Here is a 24844-nt window from a genome sequence, read left to right as displayed (position 1 = left end):
ATATATAAATAGATAGATCATGTGCTACAATTCATTTCTGTTAGAAAATATTAAGAAAAAACAAACATGAAATCTACAAAATAGCGTGAAATGTACTTACAAGCTAGAAACTTTTCCAGGACACTTTTCATTTGTGGGTAGATGGTGAAACTTCTTGTAGGAGAGTCCAGCAGTAATCTGCTAAAAGGTTTGATGACCATTTTCTTATATCGTCTTTCCATGACACAGATATCTTGGTGAAATCGCTCACCATGTTCATCACTGACATCTCCGAAATTAGGTGGGAAGAAATCCAAATACGAATGTAGGAAATGTATTTTGAGGGACATGTTGCATTCCATAGATTTGTAACAATCCAGTAGGTTTTCTGTTAGTTCTCTATAGTTTTCAGACCTGGCATTACCCAAGAAAATGTTGCACACAGCTTTGAAGGTAAGTCAAGCTGCCTTCTCAATATTCATCAGCAACTATTATAGGTACTGTCTTTCATCAAGTCACGAATCTGAGACCTAATGAGTGTACCTTCTTTAATTCTTGCTGCACTAATCGCAGGAAATTTGGAAATTAGAAATTGAAAACATCTGTCATCTTTGTCGATTGTTTTCAAAAAATTCTTCATGAAGCAAAATTTCAGATGTAACGGCGGTAACAGCACACTGTCTTTTTTCAGCAAGGGTTTCATGCGCCACATTTTTTCACCAGGATTGAAGCTTTCTCTATCAGGCCAATGTTTGACTGTGTAATGTTCTTTCCTTGCTCTGCTGTTCCAGTGGCACAAAACACAAAAATATTGCAGTTTACGCTGATAAACTTGCGGTTCCAGAGAAAAGTTTACGTGATAGAGACAAACGGATTTCACTATTGTCATCAGAGTACCCGACTTCACAGGAATCACAGGTATTTGTTTTGCGGCAATTTTTATTGTTGCACAGTGTAATCATGCCTGTTGTGCTGTATGGTTGCGAAACATGGTCGCTTACTTTGAGAGAAGAATGAAAACAAAGTATTTGGAGAATAAAAACCTAAGACGAATATTCGAACCTAAGAGGAACGGGAATGATGGATGGCGGAAACTTCATAATGAGGAATTATATTATTTATACCGTTTACCAAACATTGTTAGGGTCATCAAATCTGGGGAGCTCAGATGGACAAGTCATGTAACCGGAATGAAAGAATGTAGTAATGCTTTCAAACTTTTAACTGGGATTCCAATCGGAAAATGACCTTCAAGAGACTTTGCACTGCCCCTTTCTGTACTTATCTGTGTTTGTATTGACAATACTGGGGCATTTCAGCATTGTGTTAGTTTTGCGCAACAATTTAATAATAGTTGACAGTTCTCCAAAGCATTGCTGTAAATACATGGAGACTTGACAGTTTTGGTACAGTAAAGTTATCGTAGTCGACACCGCAAGGAGTGGGTGTGGAGAAGAAAAATGCAATTTCCAAATTCGTTTTGGGCATAGGACTACACAAAAAAAATGTAGGGATCACATCGTAAGAATTATCGGGATTTCCGTAACGAATTTAGTAGCAACAAAGAGAACATAGCTTATTATCCCTTTCGGGATTAATGATGTGTATATAAAATACGTGTGTATTTGTTAAAACGCTAATTTAACATTTATTACTGATACATTTGTTATTATTCAGTCGTACATGCATTGCAGAACATGTGTTTTGAGAAGGAGTTTGTCAAGTTAGTGGGGATCAAGACGTCGTCCATTTGGCCTTCAAGACTACAATACAAAAGGCTTATTTTGTTTTCTCGCCAATGCTGTCTAAAATGTTTTATGGGATCGAAGAACATACATATATGTCGACGACATTACCATCAGACAGAGTATACGCATCATAGCTCCTTTCTTCCTCCTCTACCCTCTCCCTCTACAATTTCCTTATTGTTGTTTACTTTGAGTTAAAAGGTTGTAGTCTTCAGTTTAAAATCCAAAGTGTTATCTTTACAAACATGAACTCCCGTGATATGGGTGACAAGTCTGCAAGCTCGGTCCTGAAAAATATTTCTCTACTGCTACTGTAACTTGAGTTATAGCAGTTACGCTTCTTTCACATTGAGGCCGCGATTTGCCGTCGCCGCTTGCGGCAGTTTGCCGCGTGAAAAGTGCACCCTTTCATATTACGCGGCGTTTTGCCGCGAATGAAAAATATGCGAGCAGGGTTGATGTGCAACTGAAGAAACAAAACCTTGCGAGTCTTAACGTGCTATGGTGGTTGCAATGGACAGATGCAAAAAGTGTCTTCTATTCGCTTTGTTAAGACAGAGAAATAAAATTTAAAAAAACGTTAAGAGACATATGGGTTCACTTTTTTTAAGAGAGAGAGAGAAGTGGTATCTTGAAAGAGATTTTTCTATACTGTTTCCACAATTTATAGATTTGAGCAAAATAGCGGCCAGGTTCTGGATATTTAAAATACCATCCCGATATTCAAGCACTGAGCCCAAGGTTGGTTTGTTGATATTGTTATTATTATTATTATTATTATTATTATTATTATTATTATTATTATTATTATTATTATTATTATTATTATTATTATAGTATTTCGGGTTTATTCGTTTGTTTTAAGCGTTCCGACTATTGACTCAAGTCTCTTTAAAGCACTGCTCTAGTCTCTGAATTCAAATTACTATTCAAGAAATTACAACCATAGAAATGTTAAGATAGTTATAAAATATATAAAATACGGCATATTTATCAAATATCACGTAATGAATTCTCTCTTGCTTTGCTAAGGTACATTACACTATTATTATTAAAATCCGGATTACGAATTATGTAATAATATATATATATATATATATATATATATATATATATATATATATATATATATATATATATATATAGCAAAATAGCACATAAATATATAGCAAAGAAACTGTAAAATATGTAATATTGTTGAAATATTTGATATTGTATATATATATATAAATTTTGGGGCACCAGAAATTTATAGAATTACAAGCTCGTTTACCCAGCGCTGCCCGCACAATTATCCTAATCTTCTATTACATACAAAAAAATAATTTATATTGATTTGGACTCTTTTTAATCAACAACCTTTGGATTCGACACTGGCAGTATCGGTCGTTTTCGATTATTTTTACATGTCATCTTTTCCCATATATTGTAACAAGTTTGGTTAAAAGCACTGGAGGTGTCCTAGACTAGAACATAAAAACATTCAGAAACACACACACACACACACATATATATATATATATATATATACGTAAAACCACACATATACAAATTATCGCAACCACTCTCTACTCTTTCTGGCAACACTTGCTCCCTCGTCCAACACCCAAGCGGCAGATCGCCGCCTATATGGAAAGAGCTCCATGCTTGCAATGACCCGTTTGGCTGTATGCGGCATTTTTCCGCGCCGCTTTCTAGCAGGGAGAGGCGGCTGCTTTTCCTCGACGCGTAAATTTACGGCGACCGCCGTGCATATATGAAAAGCTCCATTGCTTGCAATGTCTTTCTACCCTACGCGGGAATTCGCCGCCGCCGCGTGCGGCAGTTCGCCGCCAAATGCGAAAAGGCTATTAGAGTGGCAATATAACAATCACAATCCGACGCAAGCTACAGTACATGAACATACTGGGTCGGCCGTATAGACAAAATCGCTGTGAGGGGAATATTACGCTCTAACATAAGTCCAATGGTGCGCCAACATGCACCATAAACTGCTGATGACTGGAAAGGAATGATGTTTATGGATGACTCATCGTTCAGTTTATTTCAAGCTGCAGGTCGTGTTTACGTGGCGGACGCACAAAGTAATGTATGATTCGCAGTCTCTCTGCCAAGCCGTCAAATATTGTGGTACCTCTATGATGCTGTGGACCGCAATATTCTGATTTTCAGTAGATCCTGTGATGGTGCTTAGCAGGAGCGTCACTGTACGTGGTTATGTCGCCATTTTAGGAGGCTAAGTTTATCCTATAGTCCACATGTTGTTTCTGAGGAGTGATTATCATATTCCAGGATGATAATGAGCCATTCGCACAGATGTAGCTGCTGCGGCGTGATTTTAAGAACACCGTAATTTAGCTGAACACCTTTCCTGGCCAACCCAATAACCACCCGTTTCGGAGACACGAATCAGACGCAGACTTCCACCTCCATTGAGTGATGCACTTCAACCAGAATAGTTTAATATTTCCTATTCGTCACGGCCTGTGACGTCATTGAATCTATCTTCAGAGCTTTCTGAGACCAAAAGGAGGTTCAATGCCACACTTATCTACTACGTTCAACATATCCAGGTGATTTGATACCACCTCTTCAAAAAGCGTATGATCGCAAATAAGAATCTCCTCAATAACACATATTAACATTCAGATTAAAGAAATGCTATCCCCACGGCTTTCCTAAGGAGCGGAATCTCTTTAACCAGTTGAGCGCCGCGAGAAGAGCAGAATAATACTTCGTCAAACTCTCACCCAACAACGCGCAAATCAGACACACCCAAGCTAGCAAGGAACGGACATTAACATGTCATCCGGACATCAGAATTAAGCTAACTCCATTCGATAAATATAACAAAGATAGGTTCATGCACAAAAAGCTAGGTGCCATAGACAACGGAGTAAGTCCCTGGGGCCCATTAACCCTGTTAGTACAAAAAAATCGTAAGCTCACAGTAAAATAGCTATTGCATCAACACTGTTCATTGGAAAGTCATGGCTTATAGTTCAGTTTCTTCAGCATGAAACAAGCTTTTCAAAGGTGCTATGTATTGTGGCCCCTAACGTACTTGAACAGAGAAAACTGGGGGAGTGTTGGGAAAATTCTCTCCATAAATCCCTTCTATCAACTTTGGATCCCTAAAAGCAGATAATCCAAATGTATTTCTATAAATACTATAGAGGATAAGAAATGTGTGTACTAAGTTTTGTATTGATGGACAGAATAAGTATGATGGGAAAGCGTGTATTGGTATGGAGTAGGTTAGATTCGGATGTCCGGATGACACTTTCATGTCCGTTCCTTGTAAGAATAACTTTTGCTTTCTTTACAACTAGAACAACACTAAAATCACGCGAAATCACAGTTCATACCGTGCTCTATGAGAATAAAAAGAAAATAACCAAATAGCTAAGAGGCGATCAGAAACAATAAAAGTGTAGACAATAAGTTTGACATGCTATTATTGAGTTTGAAAAGTAAAATGAATACACATATGACGATTACAAATGAATGTCAACTTTTGTAATTGGACATGTAAACATTATTAAGAAAAATAGTTAGGAACATCTACATTATTATGTGTAAATCATTTATTTTACCATTTTCGTAGAGTGGCCTGTATATTAAGATTTTATTTTAATATCACAACTTTTATTGAAGTCACTTTTCTAAATATCTTTATTACAAGTACTTAAGCTCTCTTTATACTTGTTATTTAAAATACCATGAGAAACTTTTCCAATCTCATTATTTCATTTCACACAAACATTTAACTGATTGGTAGAGCAATCCACATTATGCTTTATTTCTTGTTTAATTATGCTTTACTTTTTTCCAAATTATGCTTTATTGTTAATTTCAATCATTGTTTTACATTAATCCTATATAACATAAAATATTTATTATACATTATATACTCTAAATATCTTGATCAATTTACTAATATTTTATGGAACCAACTTTCTACTTAATATACTGTAAAGAGATACGCTTTACTCGAGTCAGTTTTATATCACTTGTGTGGGTCTTAAAGGTGCATATATACAGAAAAGGAAAGTAAAAAATGCCACCAAAAAGTACAGAAAATGCTCAAGTTCAAGAGGTACACATAACAATATAGTGTGGAGTTCTTCTGTACTATTCATTGTTGGCGGAAAATATTCTTCCTCTTTTTCTTTTTTTCTTCTCTGCAAATCAAAGGATTACACCGAAAAGTTTACAGAAGTAATAATAAGCTTTTCATTGTTGCATTGTTATGTTCACAATGATTTGGAATGTAAATATTAGTTTTAAAAAATATTAATACAGTATGTTAAATTTGCAGTTAAATAGAATTTTCCAAGAATTGTGCTATATATTTTAAATTATGCTTTATGCTTTATCTTCTAAAACTATGCTTTATTATGCTTTTAAAATCAGTTTCTTCTGAACCATGTTGAAGGTGCTAACCATATGTGTAAATTGCCGTTATGCTTTTTATGCTCTTTATGCTTTTGGTTTGCTCTACTGATTGGTATATGTGTATGTGCTCAAGTACTTTTGCTGAAAGTATTCTTTATACTTTCTACCACGTGACCAGCAGCTGGGTTTCTTCCATTGTTGGTACGACGGTGTTAGTCATCTCTATCAAATAATCACAACTGGATATTAGGAAGAGGTGTCACCCCTTCACTACCATGCAATTGACTATAAGTACTTCTTATTCTGTACTGTTTTCAAGACAAAGATAACGGTACTATTCGAAACATTACTACGTGCTGTATAAATGTCACTACTAACATTAAATATTATTTGCTTTTCTAATTCACTACACAGTAAGAATTCACAGAAGTTCCCTAGCTTTACACAACTGAAAAAATCAAAAGTAGTGTCTCACTACTTCTTACAATTACGAGGATAATTCGGAAAAAGACTGCCATTTAGTTGCACAAACACACACACACACACACATACACACACACAAACACACCTACACACACACACACACATACACACAAATAGAAGTTATGAGCAGCGGATCCCAGGGTATGAATTTGTCGTATTTTGTTACACAAAATTCAAATTTCGAAACCCCAGGACGATTGACCGTCTCAATTTTTATAAGTTTTATGGGCGAAAAATTTGAGCGATTTTGGATAAAGAGGACACACATTTTTCGCTTATGAAACAAAATTGACATTCTCAGTCGTCCTAAGGTTTCGAAATTTGGATTCTGTGTAACAAGATACGTCAAATTCATACTCCGAGGTCCGTTGCAAAGAAATTTTATGTATATATATGACTAAACAGCAGTCTTTTTTAGAATTGTCCTCATAACTGTAAGAAATAGTAAGACACTACTTTTGGTTCTGACTCAATGTCATGACCAGAATCCGTCTCTCACATTATTCTCTGTTGGAGCCGGATGTTATAGACCTAATTTGAAAATGTGTCGTAGTTTCACGATGTGAAATGAAACGTACCTCTTTCATACTTGAAAATACATTAAGTCTATAAATAACTAAAATAACTAGCATGGAGTATGCAAAACAATGACTACTACTATAAGACAGTAGATGCTAAGTTGATTCTATCGTTTACTATTCGTGCTCGGTGAAAAATATTGTCGATAACCAATATTAGCTAATCAACTGAGTTTAATGTAACACAATTCCGAATTGCAACAAATCTCCTTTGATGTACTATATTGTACTGTATCCAAATCACTTATGGAATATTAAATTGTAAACCTTAAAATTTACCAATTTATATAAAGATTTATTTTAAGATTCTCTTTTTTCTTTGAGTATTTTTCAGACTTTTGGTTTATCACAAAACGTGATAAATATTCAGGTTCGACAAAAAGATGTTAACACAATAGTAATGAAAATCAAGAAGTTAGATTTGTTTAGATCATTTGATAATATCTATCTATTTTAAAAACAACATTTCATTATAATTATGCTGATGTAATCCTGCTATTCTTTATGCTAGGATATATCATCGTGGAAAAGTACAAAATCATCTCTTCCCCTAAGGGACTGATATGTTGAACCTGCTGGGTTGTCAGTACAGTTCTTAACAGGTAATAATGATAATTGAGAACTAGACAACAACCTAATGATTAAATAGACCTGGGAACGGAGCTTTTTCTTCATGTAACTGATAATTTTATTTAAAATTGATTTGGGATTTCTTTTCTTTGAAGTTTCTCTAAGATTATTTTATGTAATGTATAAATAAAGGTAAATGAAAAGGATGTCCCTCATTTGTGGCAAATGAAGTTGGTCCATGTTAATGACAAGTACGACCTCGCATTGTTTTGACCAAGAGCATCATACTTCAGCCGTCTTCACTTCGAGGCTTCCCCAGATACCCATTTTATCAGAGGTACTGATTTCTGTATAACTTTGGGGTTCCTCGTTCAGATATCTAAGCAAAGATATCCAGATCTTGAGGGAGATATGCATTCTGTCGGTGGCCATTCATTTCATACAGGTTGGGTAAATATCTCAGACGCTGTGGAACGAAGGTAGAATGTGAAAATATCCGTTCCACCTGGGTTCGAAACCGCCATCCAACTGACAGACAGTTTTATCGACTACTACGCTACCGTAGCCTTAAATACAGTAATAAAACGCTACCCGCTGGTATAGTAGATATTGCCTGCACTTTTCGTGTACGAGGTCTCGGATTCGATTCCTGGAGGAAGAACCTTGAAATTTGAATGCATTACAGTGGTTCGGGTTCAACCTGAAACTGTAGGTCCACGTCTTACGTAGTTTCGGTACTGAAAGAAACACTAAACTTGAATGAACCAACCAACCAAAAAGGGAAATAAAGCAAGGTGCCCACACCTCCACAAAATTTCTGTGTGCTCACATGGAAACTTATATTTAATAAATGCTTATATTAAATATTTCCTTCTTAGACAATAGATACTAATAGCAGAACATGTTTCACTTCATGTGTTTATATAAATACGTGTATGTGTGTGTGTGATATAAAAACTACGCAAATCTTTACTTACTCATTAAGAGCGTGACTTTCTCGCACACATTTTCCGTAGCCTCTCATTGATTTATACGCGCCGTTAGGGCAAAGTATCATATATACTAGCGGCACCTTGTAGCTTGTTAAAGGAAGTGGAAGCCCTTCTTCGTGCTAAAACACTCGCTTAATTACCTGATGTCTTGATAGAACAGAAGCAATTTTTGCCGTTCATGACTTTCAAGAGTTCATTTGCGACAAAATTCTGCAGTGGAATGAGGACTCTAGCAAGAGTCTGCAATGCTGGTAGAATTACATGGATTGCACAGTACTGCATATTCGATTGTCATTTCAACGTTAAGCGTATCCAGAAGAAAATAACAAAAACCAAAGTCAATAAATTAAATATTACGAAGTAGATTTAGTATATGAGATTTGTTAAAATTCAGTCATTTCTCTTTTTTCAAACATCTTTGAATTGAGAATGAAAACAGCATACAATTCTAGTTAATGGTAAATATTGAAAAGATCAACAGTGACACTCCCCATGCCGTTTATGTTGAAAGTTATCCTCCATATCTTTTTAAGGGGAGAAGAGGTTCAAGTTCTTTGCATAAAACCTTTCGCAAAGAACGAGCATTTTAGCTAGTGTTATAAAAATGTATCGTATTGTTAACAGTTGTTAATTTAACATTATACCTCACCTAAAACTAAATACCTTGTTAGAGTCTTCGAAGGACGTCTGGTCGACCAGACTTCTTTTAGATGTGTGCGTTATGATTAGCAGAGCAATTTACATTATGTTTTACTTTATATATATAATAAATATTTACTTTCTAGCGACGATGTAAGAGAATGGCGATCATGAAAACAATCGAATACCACATTTCAACAGAAGTTTCATGGCCCCTATATATTGACAAAATAATTTCTCAATGTCTGTCTGTTCATCCGTTCGTCCTGATGTAACTGATGTAGAGTACATATGTAACACCTTGTTTTTGCCAATGTTCATCATTTGCATCCTATGTGCCCTTTTTCCGGAAATCATTTAAAACTAACCGCCATGTGATACTATAGGCGGTGTGAAAATTTCACCTCGATATCTTTATTTTTGGCAGACTGGCAATATTGTTTCTGTAAGCCTTTGGACCACTGTTTTGGCGCACAGCTTACATTCAGACTCTAGCAGCGGTTATTGCTGTGCTCCTTGCAATATTATTGACCTACAAAAGTGTCAGTACTGTAAAATGGGTACTGAAAGTAAACCTGTGTACAAGAAGAGGGGTGTAGTTTATAGTAACACGAATTTGAAACGTGAAGAATCAAAAACTAAAAGCCTTTATGGTGAAAAATACTTCAACTCGAGTAAGAATGAAGTACCGGTTAAAGTGTTTTCCTTGGTTACTCAGTGTTGTAATAACAAGTGTTATGAGAAATTTTCCCTTCAAACTAAGTGTAGTTTATATCATTCCTTTGACAGTGCTGCCGTGTCGTGACAAAACGCTGTAACTTCTGGCGGAGCAGTTTTGCGAAAATGAGCCGTAAAGTTTTCATTCGAAAATGTGATCTGTATCGTGCAGAACCAGTGTAACTAGGCAATAATGGTCATTCAATCAATTTTCACCAAATTTAATCACACAACATGCATTTACGTAACATTACATGTAACCACGTGTTTCCAAAGTCAAGATACACTGGTTCTACACGATACAGATCACATTTTCTGATGAAAACTTTACGGCTCTTTTTCGCAAAACTGCTCCGCCAAAGTTACAGCGTTTTGTCACGACACGGCAGAGTGGCAAACAAACGTCTCTTCAAGATTCGTTCCTAGCCTCGTGCATGAGTAAATCCGAAAGCACAAAATGTGCTCGTGAGCAAAAGAAACCACGGCTCCATACATGGCTGTATTATGTTAAGGATGGCGGAATGGCTATTGTGGTATGTCAGAAATTTATCCTTAGTTTATTTAATATTTCAGTGAAACATTTGCGAGTGATCCAGTCCAAAATATTGGATGGAGCTGATTTCCAAGAAAGACGAGGTACACATAGTAATCGTCCACACAAATTAAGAGACAATATCTTAGAACTGATGGAGATTAAGTTGCTGTTATTTCCAAGTGATTATAGTCATTATTATGGACATAAATCAAAACTGAAATATTTTTTAGAGATCTCACATCTTAATATCATGACATTGTACACAATGTTTCAAGAATACTATAGGAACAAAACCAACGAACCATTGAAACTAACGTATGTGAAGTACTTTAAAATGTTTAAGGAACAGTTTAGATATGGATTTGTAAAACCTAAAACTGACAAGCGTGACTTTTCTGCTGGATGTGACGAAAAGCTCTCTCGCGATCCTAACGACCCATGTAAAATTCATTATCAAATTCATAAAAGGAAAATTGATAGACGCAAAACTTTGAAGGACGAGTTTATTTCTAAATCACACGCAACTAATAGTGAAGGTAATCTAAGTCCATCTCATTTAATGTTGAAGTTTGATTACTGTCAGAACTATCCAATCCCTCGGCTTAATGTTAACAGTAAATTCTACAAAAGAATGCTTTAGTTGTATATATGCAATGTACTTGTATATAAAGACAACTCATCATTTTTCTACTGCCATATGGAAACTCATTCCAGTAATAATGGAAATTTGGTAGCTTCTTTCTTATTTGATTGTTTAAAAAAAATATCCTCAGCAAGTTTCCAGAAATAAGAACAGTAATATTGTTGTCAGATGCTTCAGGTGGACCAAACAGAAACATTACAATAACAAAATGTTGTTCTTTGTTCGCTAAAGTTCATAAAGTGGAAATAATTTGTTTATATTCTGTGAGTGCACACTCGTTTAGCCAGTGCGACCGCAACTTTGGGTTTATTCGAAACAAAATTTTAAAAAAATCGGATCTGCAAAGCCATGGTTAGAAGCCATCGTTACCTGACGACAGCATCCATCTACTTTTGAACTGACAATGGATAAAGATTTGATTAAGGATTGCGACACAGCCCTTGCCCCTTTCTTTCGTTCCAACCCATCACCAAAAACTTTAAAGTACACTATTATGCAATATGTAATGATGAAATACACTGTATCAGGCGTTCTGCTGTTTTCTAGTACGTACATGCCAACATATAGGCCCTATCCCATTTTCTTATCTTTCAAAAAGTAATATCAAAGAAATGAGTGGTATTGACCCTAAGCCTGTCCCTTTTGTTGGAATGAGAGAACAGAAACAGAATGGTGTTCGGTCCTTAATGAAGTTCTTGTCACCTGAAGACAGCGACTGGATTTAATTTATATTGAATGAGTATGAACAGGACTAAATCAATAACACATTTATTGCCATGTGTAATAGCTTATATTTGCTTTATTTTGAAAAAAGACCTTATTGTAATCCATTAATAGTGTGCTGTTTCTTCAACCAAAAAGGATTTTCGAAAAAAGGGCACATAACATTTTATACAAATATGTTTAAAAATACATAAAATAGTATATATTTTTCATTTAATACAAGCTATTTATTAGGCAAAAAAATCATTTATATTAAGAAAACCTATAATAGGCATTTGTAATCTTATGTTATTGTTATATATTCTAATAAAATCCTTAAGGCTCTTTCTCTCCATTCTCGAAAACGGTCTATGTGCCTTCCTTCCGGAATAGGCCTCAATTGCAGGATAAATGGACATGTATATATTTAAATAGTAATGAGATCGGTAGTAGCGAAACATTGGCAACCACAAGGGTCCAGAAAAAGATGGAAGTGCATGTAAGGAAGAGAGATGAGCATGTAAGGATTGGTGGAGGATGTGATGAAGAAGGATAGAATAAGAAACAATTATATAAGAGGCCCTAATAAAGTGGGACCCTAGACTATGAAGTTTTAGGAATAGAAACCAATACGACTGGGACATGTATAACGAAGAAATCTCGACTATGTGGAAAACGAAATTGAATAGCAGCAGAAATATGAAAAGAGGAATACTCAAGATGGAATGCAAGAATAAGATGCAAGATGATTTGAGAAAGAGAAACGGCATGGAAAGTCTAGACTTTCAAGGATAAAAAGAAAGTATAAAGGAAAACGGAAACGCGACTCCACATGAAAAAAGATAGAAACAAAGAAGAGACAGAAAATAATTTGTGGGTTTATTCAAATATATTTACGAAGTATGGGTTGATTAATTAGGAAGAATGTATCCGTTCACTTACTTTATCCTCAAGTCTAGTAATGATTTAATTCTCTTAGTGAAAACGCAATCATGGTTAAGAACTAACTAACTAACTCTATGGCCTATGAAACCCCAAGATTCAATGCCGCGTTCACAAAAGCTCTCCACTGACTTCTATCCTTAGCCAATTGGATCCAGTTTCTACTTTGTATTCCTATCTTCGCGAGATCCATCTTAATATTTTCTTCCCATCTGCGCCTAGGTCTTCCTAATGGTCGTTTTCTGATTGATATTCCAGTAAAGACTTTGAAAGCGTTTCTACTTTCTGCCATCCTAACTACATGGCCTGCCTACCTAAACCTCCTAGCCTTCATGACCCTGACAATGTTTAGTAAACCGTATAAATTATGTAGTTCTTCGTTATGAAGTTTCCGCCATTCCCCATTCCCGTTCCTCTTGGGTCCGAATATTCGTCTCAGGATCTTGTTCTCAAATGTTTTCAGTTTATGGTTAAGGGAGAACTAAATATCGAAATTATTGAAAGAAAATGTAATTTGGAAATACAGAAGTCGTAGGTGCATTGCATTTAGCGCTCCTTTGCGACTCCACAAATATACGTGGTGTGAATCTATATTTAAATACCAAACCACATATTTGGAATTGTCAGGAAAAGCCGAAAACGCTAACCTTCTGGCCACGATAAAACTGTGTGGGCAGAATGTTTTAGTAAATGATCCGGTTATAACTATCCGCCTTGTGTTTTATTCCTTCCTTCATGAAATCACGAGCAAACAACTTCCTACTCTGCAATAAAATCATTGTTGCAATTTGGAAAGAAAGGTGGAAATTAGAAGATTATTTTGTTCGGATATCTCGAAACTTAGAAGTCATAATTTGGCTTAATTTTCCTTTGCTTTAAGTACAGCGCACAACACTTAATATTACAGCGTTCTGCCCAAGGATGTTACAAACTACATCCATGTGCAATATCCTGCACTCGAACCAGTTGCGGCCCACTGAACTATTTCATCCGAATAAGGGATGTCCATCTTGAAAATGTCCTTCGCGTTGGAACATCCAATTTACCACTAAACATTAAGAAATTAGGTCAAAACATAAAGGATCATGTTTTTCCATTAAAATAGTAAGTAAACAGAATTTTCTGAGTTTCTTTAGTAAGTAAATATTTTGGTTATTTTTATAGAAGTTTTTCTACTCCTGTGGTGTTACTGTACGATGAACAAGTTTATTCATTTTAGCTATTCAATTTTTGTGAAAAATGTTATACATTGTCTCGTACAGCCCTTGACACTGGTAGGGTTTTTGTAATTGGATCACCTTCTGTTCCAACTTACACACACCTGAACTAGAAGATGGTTCATGCTGCAAAATGATGAATGCACAGTTTCGCTACGCCTACTTCATCATCTTTGTTGGTTCAACTTATATCAAATGTCGCAAAAGTTAAAATTAAAAATTGCAATGTCTTATGTGTTACCTCTTGAATATTAAGCAAACAACCTGAACTGAGCCTAATCGCCTTGCTATTTGAGGTTAGTAAACCCGGGTCCAAGTTAGCACGAGTCCCACTGAAAGTAATAAGTTTGAATTCCATTCAAAAAATAATTCCAAGCTCGAACAAAATTACTGCGAACGAATTCAAGTGAGAGCAAGTTGAACTGAGAGTAGTGAGCACATTGGAGGTTAGAGAGTCAGAACCTGAATAAGCGCGAAAACAAATTAAATTAGTGAATACGATCTCGAGAGAGCTCGAACCCACTGAAAATATTGAACCTGAGCTCCATTGGTAAATAACCACATGCTCGGACGAAATCGAGCGTAAGCCCAAGTGAGAGCAAGAGAGCAACCATCATTAAGGGTAGTAAGCACAAGCCCGTTTGAGATAGTGAGCCCGAGCTCAGTTGAAGAAAGTGAACCAAAGCGCGAGCCACTTTGAAATTATCGAGCCCGAGAACAAATGGAACTAGTGAGGACAATCCCCAGTAAATCCGACTCCCACCAAGCTGAGTAAGTTGGAGAAAGAATGCAATTGAGATTAGAGAGCGCGAGCTCCACTAAGGGGTAGTAAACCTGAGTCCAAGTGAGTTGATTTTGAGTTTTACGTCCCGTTCAGCAGCGAGGCTATATGAGACGTGGACCTACTGATTAACGTGGAATCCGAACCACATGAGCTCCCGCCGGGAATCGAACCCGGGCCTCCCACGCCAAAGGCGCGTACGCTAACCGCTTAGCCACGGAGGAGCTCTCTGAGTCCAAGTGAGTACATGCCCGAATGAAATTAGTGAATTCGAGGCCTACTGAAGATAACCAACTCGAGACCTGCTAATATTATTTAGCTCAAAAGTCATTGATGGTTGTGAGCCGAGTTCAGTCGAGAGAAGTGAGGCTGAGTACAAGTGAGCACGAATTCAACTGAGTTTAGTGACCCCAAGTCCCATGAATGTAGTGAACTCTTGCCCAAGTAGATCTGTGCGTGAAAGAGAATAGTGAGCGCGACATCCAAGAAGGTTATTGAATGCAGCCTACTTGAAGGATGTGAACGTGAGCTGAGTAAGCACAAGCCTCAACGAGAATAGTAAGCTCGAGCCTCACTGAAGGAATGAACACACGCACAAATAAGTACAAGCACCAGTGATGTTAGTGAACTCGAATCCATTGGATGTAATGAACCAAAGTATGTGCGTGCCCGAGGGAGGAACGAGCTCCAAGTGAGCTAGCGAATGCGAACCTCAATGAAATTAGTAAGCGCAAGCTCCAAAGAGGCTACTGACGTGAGTGCTATCCTCATTGAAGTATGTGAGCCCGAGCCAGAGTAAGCACGAGCCCAAATGAAGTAATAAACACTAGTCAATAAGCTGTACATATAATAATTTTGAACATGAAACCAAAGATTTAAATAAAAATAAAATCAATAAACAATGCATGTTTACGTACGGAAAACCTAATATTTTGAGCGAATGTTAATGGCGATAAAAAGAAGAGAATCAGATTTAGCGATGCTCGCTTGTTTTATGACTTCACCAAGTTTGCCATAAATATATGGAAGGAGATGACGTGAAAATCTGAAGGGGTGTAATGATTGTATATATATTCAGCTTTCTTTGGAGTTCAACCAATATTACTACTTAATTTAACTTTAAAAAATGACGTTGACAATGTTGGGGCACGTCGCTCTTAAATGAAAAGCTTTTTATCAATAATTACTTCAATATCTGTCGCTTGCTCGACAAAAGAAAGCAGCTTCCTTAGTTAACTGTATCTCTTTATATCACTTACTTCTCTCAATACTTCAGCGCTTAACGAGAAAACAAATTGAATTATAAAGGAATAAACCTTACCTTTGACACTAAGTGAGTCGTCAAGATCAATCCTGACCTCTCCTTTGACTGTATCTCCAGAGAAATACGCTTCGTGTGGTCGCTCAAAAGTTACTTCAAATCTTCGGATTTCAGGTAGACGCCTTCCATTTGCAAACTGTAATTTAAAAGAAAAAATACACAATCACTTACATTTTATTTTCTCAAAACTAAATAAATTAAAAGCTGCAAACATTTAAAGTGAGGCAAAGTATGGTTATATTCAAATATTTGAATTTCACCTTAAACAGTGAAACTTCTAAATAATGATACTGTAACGTGCCATTACAATCAAGGTAATGACATTTTTGTTTGGAGGGACCCAATATTTTTCGACCGAACTGTGTACTGTAGATTTTTCAATATATCATTTTCGGTCTATGTAGAAACTGTTGTTCTCTACTCAAACCAAAATTAATATGAGAGCTTTGGAAGAATGATATTTCGGGGAATAATTTCTTTATTTATATGTTATTTCATTATAACAGTGGCGTATTTACGATTTTGTTTCGGGGAGGCTTTGCTAAACTTCAGGGGGGGGGGGCTTTGCTGAAAATGTGAAAATTCTGCAAGATATTTCATATACTTTACTATAGTAAGATTTCGGGGGGCTTAAGCCCGGAAACCCCCCTAAATACGCCACTGCATTATAAATTCGGTAGATGGGCATTTGAAATGGATGATTATTGAAATTATACATCTTAATGCGATACAAAAATATAGGTCAGCAATTGCACAGAAATTTCTGAAATTATCCACCAATCTGATGTTTGTCAGAATAATTTACACCTCCTTCGTCCATCTGAGATGCCCACATTCTCCCAAAATCCGGTTTCATCCGGTTTGCTATTTTTTATTCGCTTTATATTTTCCGCCGGCAAAACACTTTGCTCTGATTGGAACTTTTTCCAACGCTCTAGTATTAAGGCGCGTCTCTTGTCATTCTCTACCTAGGAAAGCATCAAGTACAACCACGTTAGTTTGCTCTAAAAATATTTTGGTTTTCTTCAGCAGTAAGCACCAGAAATCAGGTAACAATTTGTAAATTAGTTAAATAGACATGTTGGAAGCAGAAAGACATCTTGAACAGTTAAATCTCTGCAGTGAAAACAACCAGAAAATCTAAAATAAGGACTTCAACTCAATCGACGCCATGTTGATAAAACGTTAATAGTGATGGACAGGATTCATCGTAGGGTGTGATTTTTTAAAAACAGTTTTGAAGATTAGTGTTTCCCTTGATAACTCCCGTTATCCTTGACACTTCCTGTTAGGTTACGATAGGCCTGTCCTAACATAGCTTCTCTTAGTGTATGTAGCATATGTGATTTTTTTTTACATGGCGGTAGGTGTAGGTTTCTTTGTATTTAAATTAATTTTCATGATGTCAGTGTCAGTTAGCACAGGGACTCTCACTTATTCCTGAGTTGATCACAGCTTTCAATGATAATGGGCTAAGTCAATAATTCATAGGGGTTCTTTTCTCCTCAGGAAAGGGAACTTCTTCATTAATAGTTTCAATATTTCCCTCCCCGGGCATTAAGATAACTCTGTAATTGACAAACCATGATTTAGTTGATAGAAGGGCCACTTGACTCTGACCCTCTCCCCTCTTTCATAGTTTCCGAGCCAGTTTAGAATGGTGAAATCAGTGATTTGTTCAGTGTGCATATAGTGAATTCGTGTAATAATATGAATTAATTAGGGATGTGCACGAGCCGAGACATGTCTCGAATCTCGACTCGAATTCGAGTCGGGGGGGCGCGGTGGCTCAGTGGTAGAGCGTTCACCTCTAGTGCTTGGGGTCCCGGGTTCGATCCCAGCCCCCGCCAAGTGAACTTTGTGGTGGACAAACACCGTGCTCGTGGGTTTTCTCGGGGTACTCCCGTTTCCTCCCACTTTCTTCATTACACCATTTCACTCATCTCTCATTATCAGCGTCTCCTTTAGCCTAACCGGCATAACCGTGGGACGTAAAACTCAAAGATTTCATTTTCGAATTCGAGTCGAGATTCGAGTCGACACACTCTTTGTAAAATTTGAGACGAGTCGAGACCAACGTATTTCTTGACTCAAATTTTCGAGTCGAGACAGCTCCTAAAAATCTCGACTCGACTCGAATATCTCGAAAATCCTTCTATAACTTTTAATATTATTTTGAAGAAAGTACTCATTCAGAAACATTAGGCACGAGAATTTCGGAAAACTGTAGGACTTGTCAGGTGTTCGAGGAGTGTTGTGGTGAGTGTCTTCAACAAGTGGCGAAACTAAGAGAAAACGACGTCCAAACGTCGAAGGGTTGGGCGCCCCCACCTCATTACATTTGTCCGACGTCGTAGGCTGGGCAGACTGGTAAAACAGGACAGGCAGCGAACTGCGTCGGAACCAACACCAGAGTTTAATGCTGGGCAAAGTACAAGTATGTCTGAACTAGTGTTGTAAAATTTCCGGAAATTTTGAACATGTTGGTAAAAAAACGTTTTTTTTCTATTTCTTTCTTGAAAAATTGGAAAAATTGAAAAAATAAAAATATTTGTATTAGGTTAATTTTACTAGTAATCATATCTTTTTTCTTCAAACGCTTGAAAAATATAAGTTCAAAAATTTCAATATTGCCAATACTAAAAAATAGCACTCGAAAATAAAACTATTCCAATCATCATTTATATATTAAAATACTTGATTTACGCTTATATGTTTGTCTTCAGTCCTTTCGACAATGAGATCTTGAACCCACAAGTGCTAGAAACGTGAAGTTTTCATTGGTCGATTCCAAATTTTGTGTAAATTGTCCAGTTTTAATTGAATATTTTAAAAAAAAACATGGCCATTAGTTCTTTATTACATTTTTAGGTGTACAGTGGACGTACTGAAATTTTTGAAAAAGTAAAGCATCATATCCTATGAGTTATATATTCCAACATTCCATAGTTGTATATAGGAGCTGTATATCTCTCAGGCGTTTGTTTCATGGCCAAATTATAAGAAAACGAAGGATAACTAATTCTCCAGTCTAACATGAATCTTCGTTGTTTGGGGAGTTTTTTTCACAATGAACTCCGTATATCTCTGACATAATTAATTGAGTGTGTAATTTATTTACTTATTACATAATGCATGCAAAAAGAAAGGAAACATTGGTCATATATGAAATAGAAATTCCAACTACAAGTGGACTCAAATCTTGCAAACAGTGCGAAATATTGAAAAAAAAATAATCGAAAAAATTTCCCTTGCCGATTTTTATGAAGGAGTCCTTCACTTGTATCTGTACAGTGACATGTACAGATATCAGGAATGACAAGGACATTCATGCTCATATGTGAATGATGCGCTGTGTAGAGAGCACAGGTTCAGCTAGCTGAAAATTAATAGTCTGCACTTATTTCTTTTATGTCATTTATTCGTGAATGTGCATTAATTACAGAACTTTTACAGTTGCCTACAAGCCTACCAACATGAAGTGTTTCTGTTGCAATAAATAGGTCTCTTGAATGAGTTCTTAATATGCTCTTTGATCTAGCGAAGTTGCGTTATTTTAACCAAATCACTTCTTAAGAGAAAGAGCAGTAGGCAAACTTCACTAATACTCATGCACTAAAACATATAATTACTATTATTTGAACTTTATGTACAAAATCCTGTATGTAAACAAACACATGTTTTCTAGTGTGACAGATTATCTATTACAATGAAAATGGAAGTGACTATGTCTCTAACTTAATAACTCTTGAATCATCAGACCGACCTCGATAAAATTTTCAACATAGATGATGTTGGGAATGATTTTTATCATTTCACTTTGAAGGTGCACCTTTAGGGAAGGGGAGAGGGGAAAATGACATATTAGTGTCGAATCCATAATTTTCGGGGTGGCTGAAATGAACAATGACACTTCCGAAGCCCTTTAAATCAAAATTCGGCCCCATAACTTGGAGGAGAGAGAAGATATATAAATATTATTGAAAATGATCGATATTAGTGTCGAATTCATAGTTTTCGGGGTCGCTGAGATGAATAGTGACACCTCCTGGCCGTTTAAATAGAAATTCAGTTCCATTAGTATTCTAAGGGGGGATGGTGACATATAAAGGTAATTGAAAATTACCGGTATTAATGTCGAATTCATAGTTTTGGGGCTCCATAAGTTCATTGGGGACAGTTTTGTGTCCTTCGTGTCCAAAATGAAAGGTATTCTTCCCGTGCAAAGAACCGCAAGTCTGCAATAATAACAAAAAACGGAAGTTTCACATACTCAACCCTTTAATATTTTCTCGCTGCTCAAATTCACTCACTTGTGCGGCACATGTGTGTATGTGTAAATAAGATCATCTCTCTTTTTGAGTTTTTTGAAAAATATACAAAGAATAAAGAGGGATTTTACCAGAAATCAGAAAACTAAAAAGTAAAATTAAAACCTGTTGCTTTAAGTATTTTTCCGTTAGCGAAATACATTGTATATACAGTAGGACGTCAAAAATCCGAACCCGCTCCCTAGAAGCTTTTTACATTTTGTCTTAACGCTAGCGATAAACAAACAATAGCGTAAAACAGATCTAATTTGTAATTTCTAAAAGGAATACAAAATAAATAAGAAAAGAGTAAAAAGGAAATAAAGATACGCGATTATTCTAAATTTAATTTTACATTGCATAGAAACGATTTCTTTTCGCGTCTCATGCAATTAGCTTGCAATAGTTCAACATTAGCCGGAAGCAAACATGCAGATAGAGCAGAATAGAAAAAAACACACAACGAAACTGCAGACATAGATGGAAACACACTGAAGAGAACGTTCTCATCACAGGCAATTGATTTGCTGAGATAGGGACGCCAGATCCTTCGAACAACGCCGAGCGAACTTACAAATAGAAGCAAGGACTTGTAACACTAAGCTTTTTACCTCGGTATTTCAAACTCGCAACACCTCTGTGCGCGAGCTACTCCGATTTGTGTTATTTTGTTATCCAAACATATACGAATCTGAAGAAGAAAATACCTAAAATGAGAAAAGGACTATCATAGACTTTTAGGGTATTTTAGAACCTTAGGAGACACCCTCGTGGTCCTCCCAAAAGAGGGAAAATTCACCGAAAATTTCGTCCATACCCTAAGAAGGAAGAGATGATTGCCTAGCAGTCTACGATGCTGGAGTCCAGATTCCTAATTGGTCGTCGCCCAGAGTTAATCTCCAAGCAATCTAGATGCTTAATGGACTAAAAACCTTCCCACCTCATTTTTCGGACTAGTGTCACTTAACAACCTTCAGGAACTGTGTATTAGTGAAGTGCTAGTGTGAGTGTTAATACAGACTACTACGAACTGGAATGGTTGGAACCAAAGCCGTAAGTAGTATTCATTTATTGGCAAATCCGAGTCAGTTGCAGTTTCTATACATACATTCTCCATCCTGCTCTCATATCTGAAGTTTCCTTTTAGGCTGTGTTGTTTCCAATCCAACACCAACCCAAAATTCTATCGGGAAATTAATTTCAAATTAGATTCGTTTTAAGAAACAAAGGCACTCGCATTAAAGCCTCACACATTGCCTTTGCTGTGAATGAATATTTCCTTTCTGCTCGCACATTTCCTCCTCGAAACTGTGTACCTTTTCATTCACCCAAAATGCTCTCCCAATAACTTAAAAATGAAGATACGTTCTAGGTTGAAGGTACGGAAACCTCATCTAGACAAAGAACGTTTAATGTGCGCTGTGCCCTGAGACCAGGTAAGACTCAGGAGCATATGCACACAACGATAGTGTGTCCGTCGACGTTGAGTGAAGTCAGTGTTTTTACAAAAGTTCATTCATACGTAATTGTTTGTCATACATATTTTTATTTTTTATTTTCTCTTAGGCCTATAAGTTTTAAGTGTGACATACAAGATCAGTGTAATTTAGTGTACGAGCAAGTTCTTCAGAAACATTAAATGTAAGTAGCCTTTCGTACGGTATTGTAATTACTATATGTACTGAATAACCACTGTATCGATTGAAGAACATACCGTACAGTATATGTAAGCCTAAATGGCATTTTTTTTTTGTCATTTTACAAAATCCGAACTACCTATAGCCCCAATTAGTTCGGATTTTCGACTTCCTACTGTATATGCTGCAGACATGTTACAGCAAGTAAGATGACTAGCATCATGTCAAAAATAGTTTTAAACTATATTTTCTTGTTTTTGCCAATATTTCCGAACATTTTTTTCTAATGGGTTGATAATTTCCGGAAATTTTACATAGAACAAGAAAGACATCTGTATAAAATACATGCTTGATTTAACATATTAACTAAAATGATTCTGGCCCTGTAATTTTAACACTTCCCTGCCATCAAGGGCGAACTTCAGTAGATTGCTCAAGATAATTTTTGAAGCGTCTATACTCATTAAGCTAAATAGGATTATATTTTAGTTTCTTTTGTAGTCATAACTCCATTCTATCAGAGCGCTAACTTTGAAGTGTTTGGATGAGTTGTGCACAAAATTTCCCTATTCTAATACAAGAAACGTAAGTACTCAATTATCTTAACTATAAACTAGTAAATATAAAATAGTTTTAATTTTGAAAGCATAATATAATAAAATATTCGAAAATTTCAATTTTACCCAAATTTTCCGTTTGTTTCCAAGCTCGGGAGAACCGTAAAAAATTGTTCTTTTAAACCCAAAATTTCCGTTTTTTTTTTTTTTTTGTTTTTTTTTTCAGGCCTTCACAACACTAGTCTGAACACACATTGCACCGAACACTCCAGAATGAAGGACCTCCGCAGTCGATGACACATTCATGTGCGAATGTTAACACCACGACATCGGCAACTACGACTGAAATAAACACGTGACCATCGGCACTGGATCTTGGCACAGTGGCAGAGCGTTGTCTGATGAATCCCGATACCTTATTCACCATGACGATGGGAGGGTGCGAATCCGTCGGATTCCAAGGGAACAGCTCCTTGACACTTGTACTGCGAGATGGAGACAAGCGGGCTGCGGCTTAATTATTATCTGGGGAACATTCACGTGAGCATCCATGTGTCTAGTGGAGCTCGAGCAAGTCACCATGACGGCCGAGTCGTATTGCACACTGCTTGCAGACTACGCACACTCCTTCATGACGATAATGTTTCCCAACGGTAGTAGTATTTTTCGACAAGATAATGCACCATGTCACAAGTCCAGTAATCTGATGGAGTAGTTCTAGGAACACAGGAGCGAGTTCCAAGTGATGTGCTTGCCCCTCGACTCGCCGGATCGGAACCCAATCGAACACATCTGGAATGTGATTGAACGTGACGTCACGGCGCATCGCCCCCTCCCCGGAATTTACGGGAATTAGGTGACCTGTGTGTGCATATGTGGTGTCAACTCTCTCCGGTGACCTACCAAGGATCATTGCGTCCATGCCAAGACACGTTGCCGTTGTTATCTGTTCCAAAGGTCGACATACTGATAATTAGGTAGGTAATCATAATGGTCTGGCTGATGTGTGCGTATATTTTAACTCGTACATTTTGTCTCGACTCGAATTTCGATACGCCTCGACTCGAATTCGAGTCGAGTCGAAACAGAGACTGTCGAGTCGAGACACGAGTCGAGACAGAAACATATTTACGAGTCGAGATTCGAGTCGAGACAACACTTTCTCGAGACGGGTCGAGACATGCTTAAATCTCGACTCGACTCGACTCGTGCGCATCCCTAGAATTAATATGTTTAGTGATATGTGTTTGCCTGTGTAATTTTGTTAGTTGATGTTTGATATGTGTAATTTAGTATGTGCTTAGCAGTCGTGATGTGTGTGTGTGTGTGTGTGTGTGTGCATGTAAACTTAATCTATTTACGGACAGCGTATTGTTTAAGTAGTCATCTTTTGTGGTCAATTTAAATGGATAAATTAATTCGAAACGCAAATTCATAGAAATTCCATACCGTGATTACATAGTAGGTTCCTTATAGTTAACGATGACAGAATACAAAGTATATTTCATAGTGCAAGGTTTGTTTTCATACTATCAACGCCATCTCGTGTTGAGTTGAGAACTAATCGCCGCTAGTTTTTTGTTACTCCAAAACTTAATGATTCAGTTGATTCGAAAATTAAACTTCTTTTGTGATTGTTGATGAGTAAATATTAATTCTGGCCCATATGAATAGGTATTTAGACGAATTACTTTATAAATGAACGTTCCTGAAAAGCACAGTCATTTATATAGTTTAGTATTCAAATTATTAATAATAGTAAACTTCGCCTTTTTCCTTCACTTGAAGTTTGTCTATATGGCATTTTCTGTTGTCAGGCTGTAGTTTCAAAATTCTCTCTTCGTCACGTCGGTGAATGATAGCATTGTTGACATTCCTAGAAAATATGATTGCATGTAGTTAAGAGGATAGATAATATTGAACTTTCATTGCATATAAAATAATGCGAAGCCCTGGAGTAGTTTGCTTTGGCAGAATCTAATATCAGTTCATACGAAATCACGCGTATTAATTAATGTACTATAATAATTTGTTGACTTTAACATATAATAAGACTGCGTTGAACAGTCTTGGGCGTAATGGTAGAGTATAGGCT

General features: G+C 36.6%; 1 protein-coding gene across 1 annotated transcript in view; it reads right to left on the bottom strand.

Moving 5' to 3' along the window:
• The window catches only part of LOC145666674 (uncharacterized), a 282579-nt gene that overhangs the window by 139975 nt on the left and 117760 nt on the right, over positions 1-24844 (bottom strand). The window contains exon 2 of the mRNA XM_081734149.1: positions 16246-16381. Within this exon, the coding sequence (XP_081590275.1) occupies positions 16246-16381 (136 nt within the window). The remainder of the gene's footprint in view (positions 1-16245; positions 16382-24844) is intronic.

The sequence above is a fragment of the Thermobia domestica genome, chromosome 12 (assembly GCF_964235325.1).
Source record: "Thermobia domestica chromosome 12, izTheDome1.hap1.1, whole genome shotgun sequence".
In the NCBI taxonomy this organism is placed as follows: domain Eukaryota; kingdom Metazoa; phylum Arthropoda; class Insecta; order Zygentoma; family Lepismatidae; genus Thermobia; species Thermobia domestica.
Note: the sequence above shows the minus strand (reverse complement) of the source record. Positions and strands in the feature narration are given on the sequence as shown.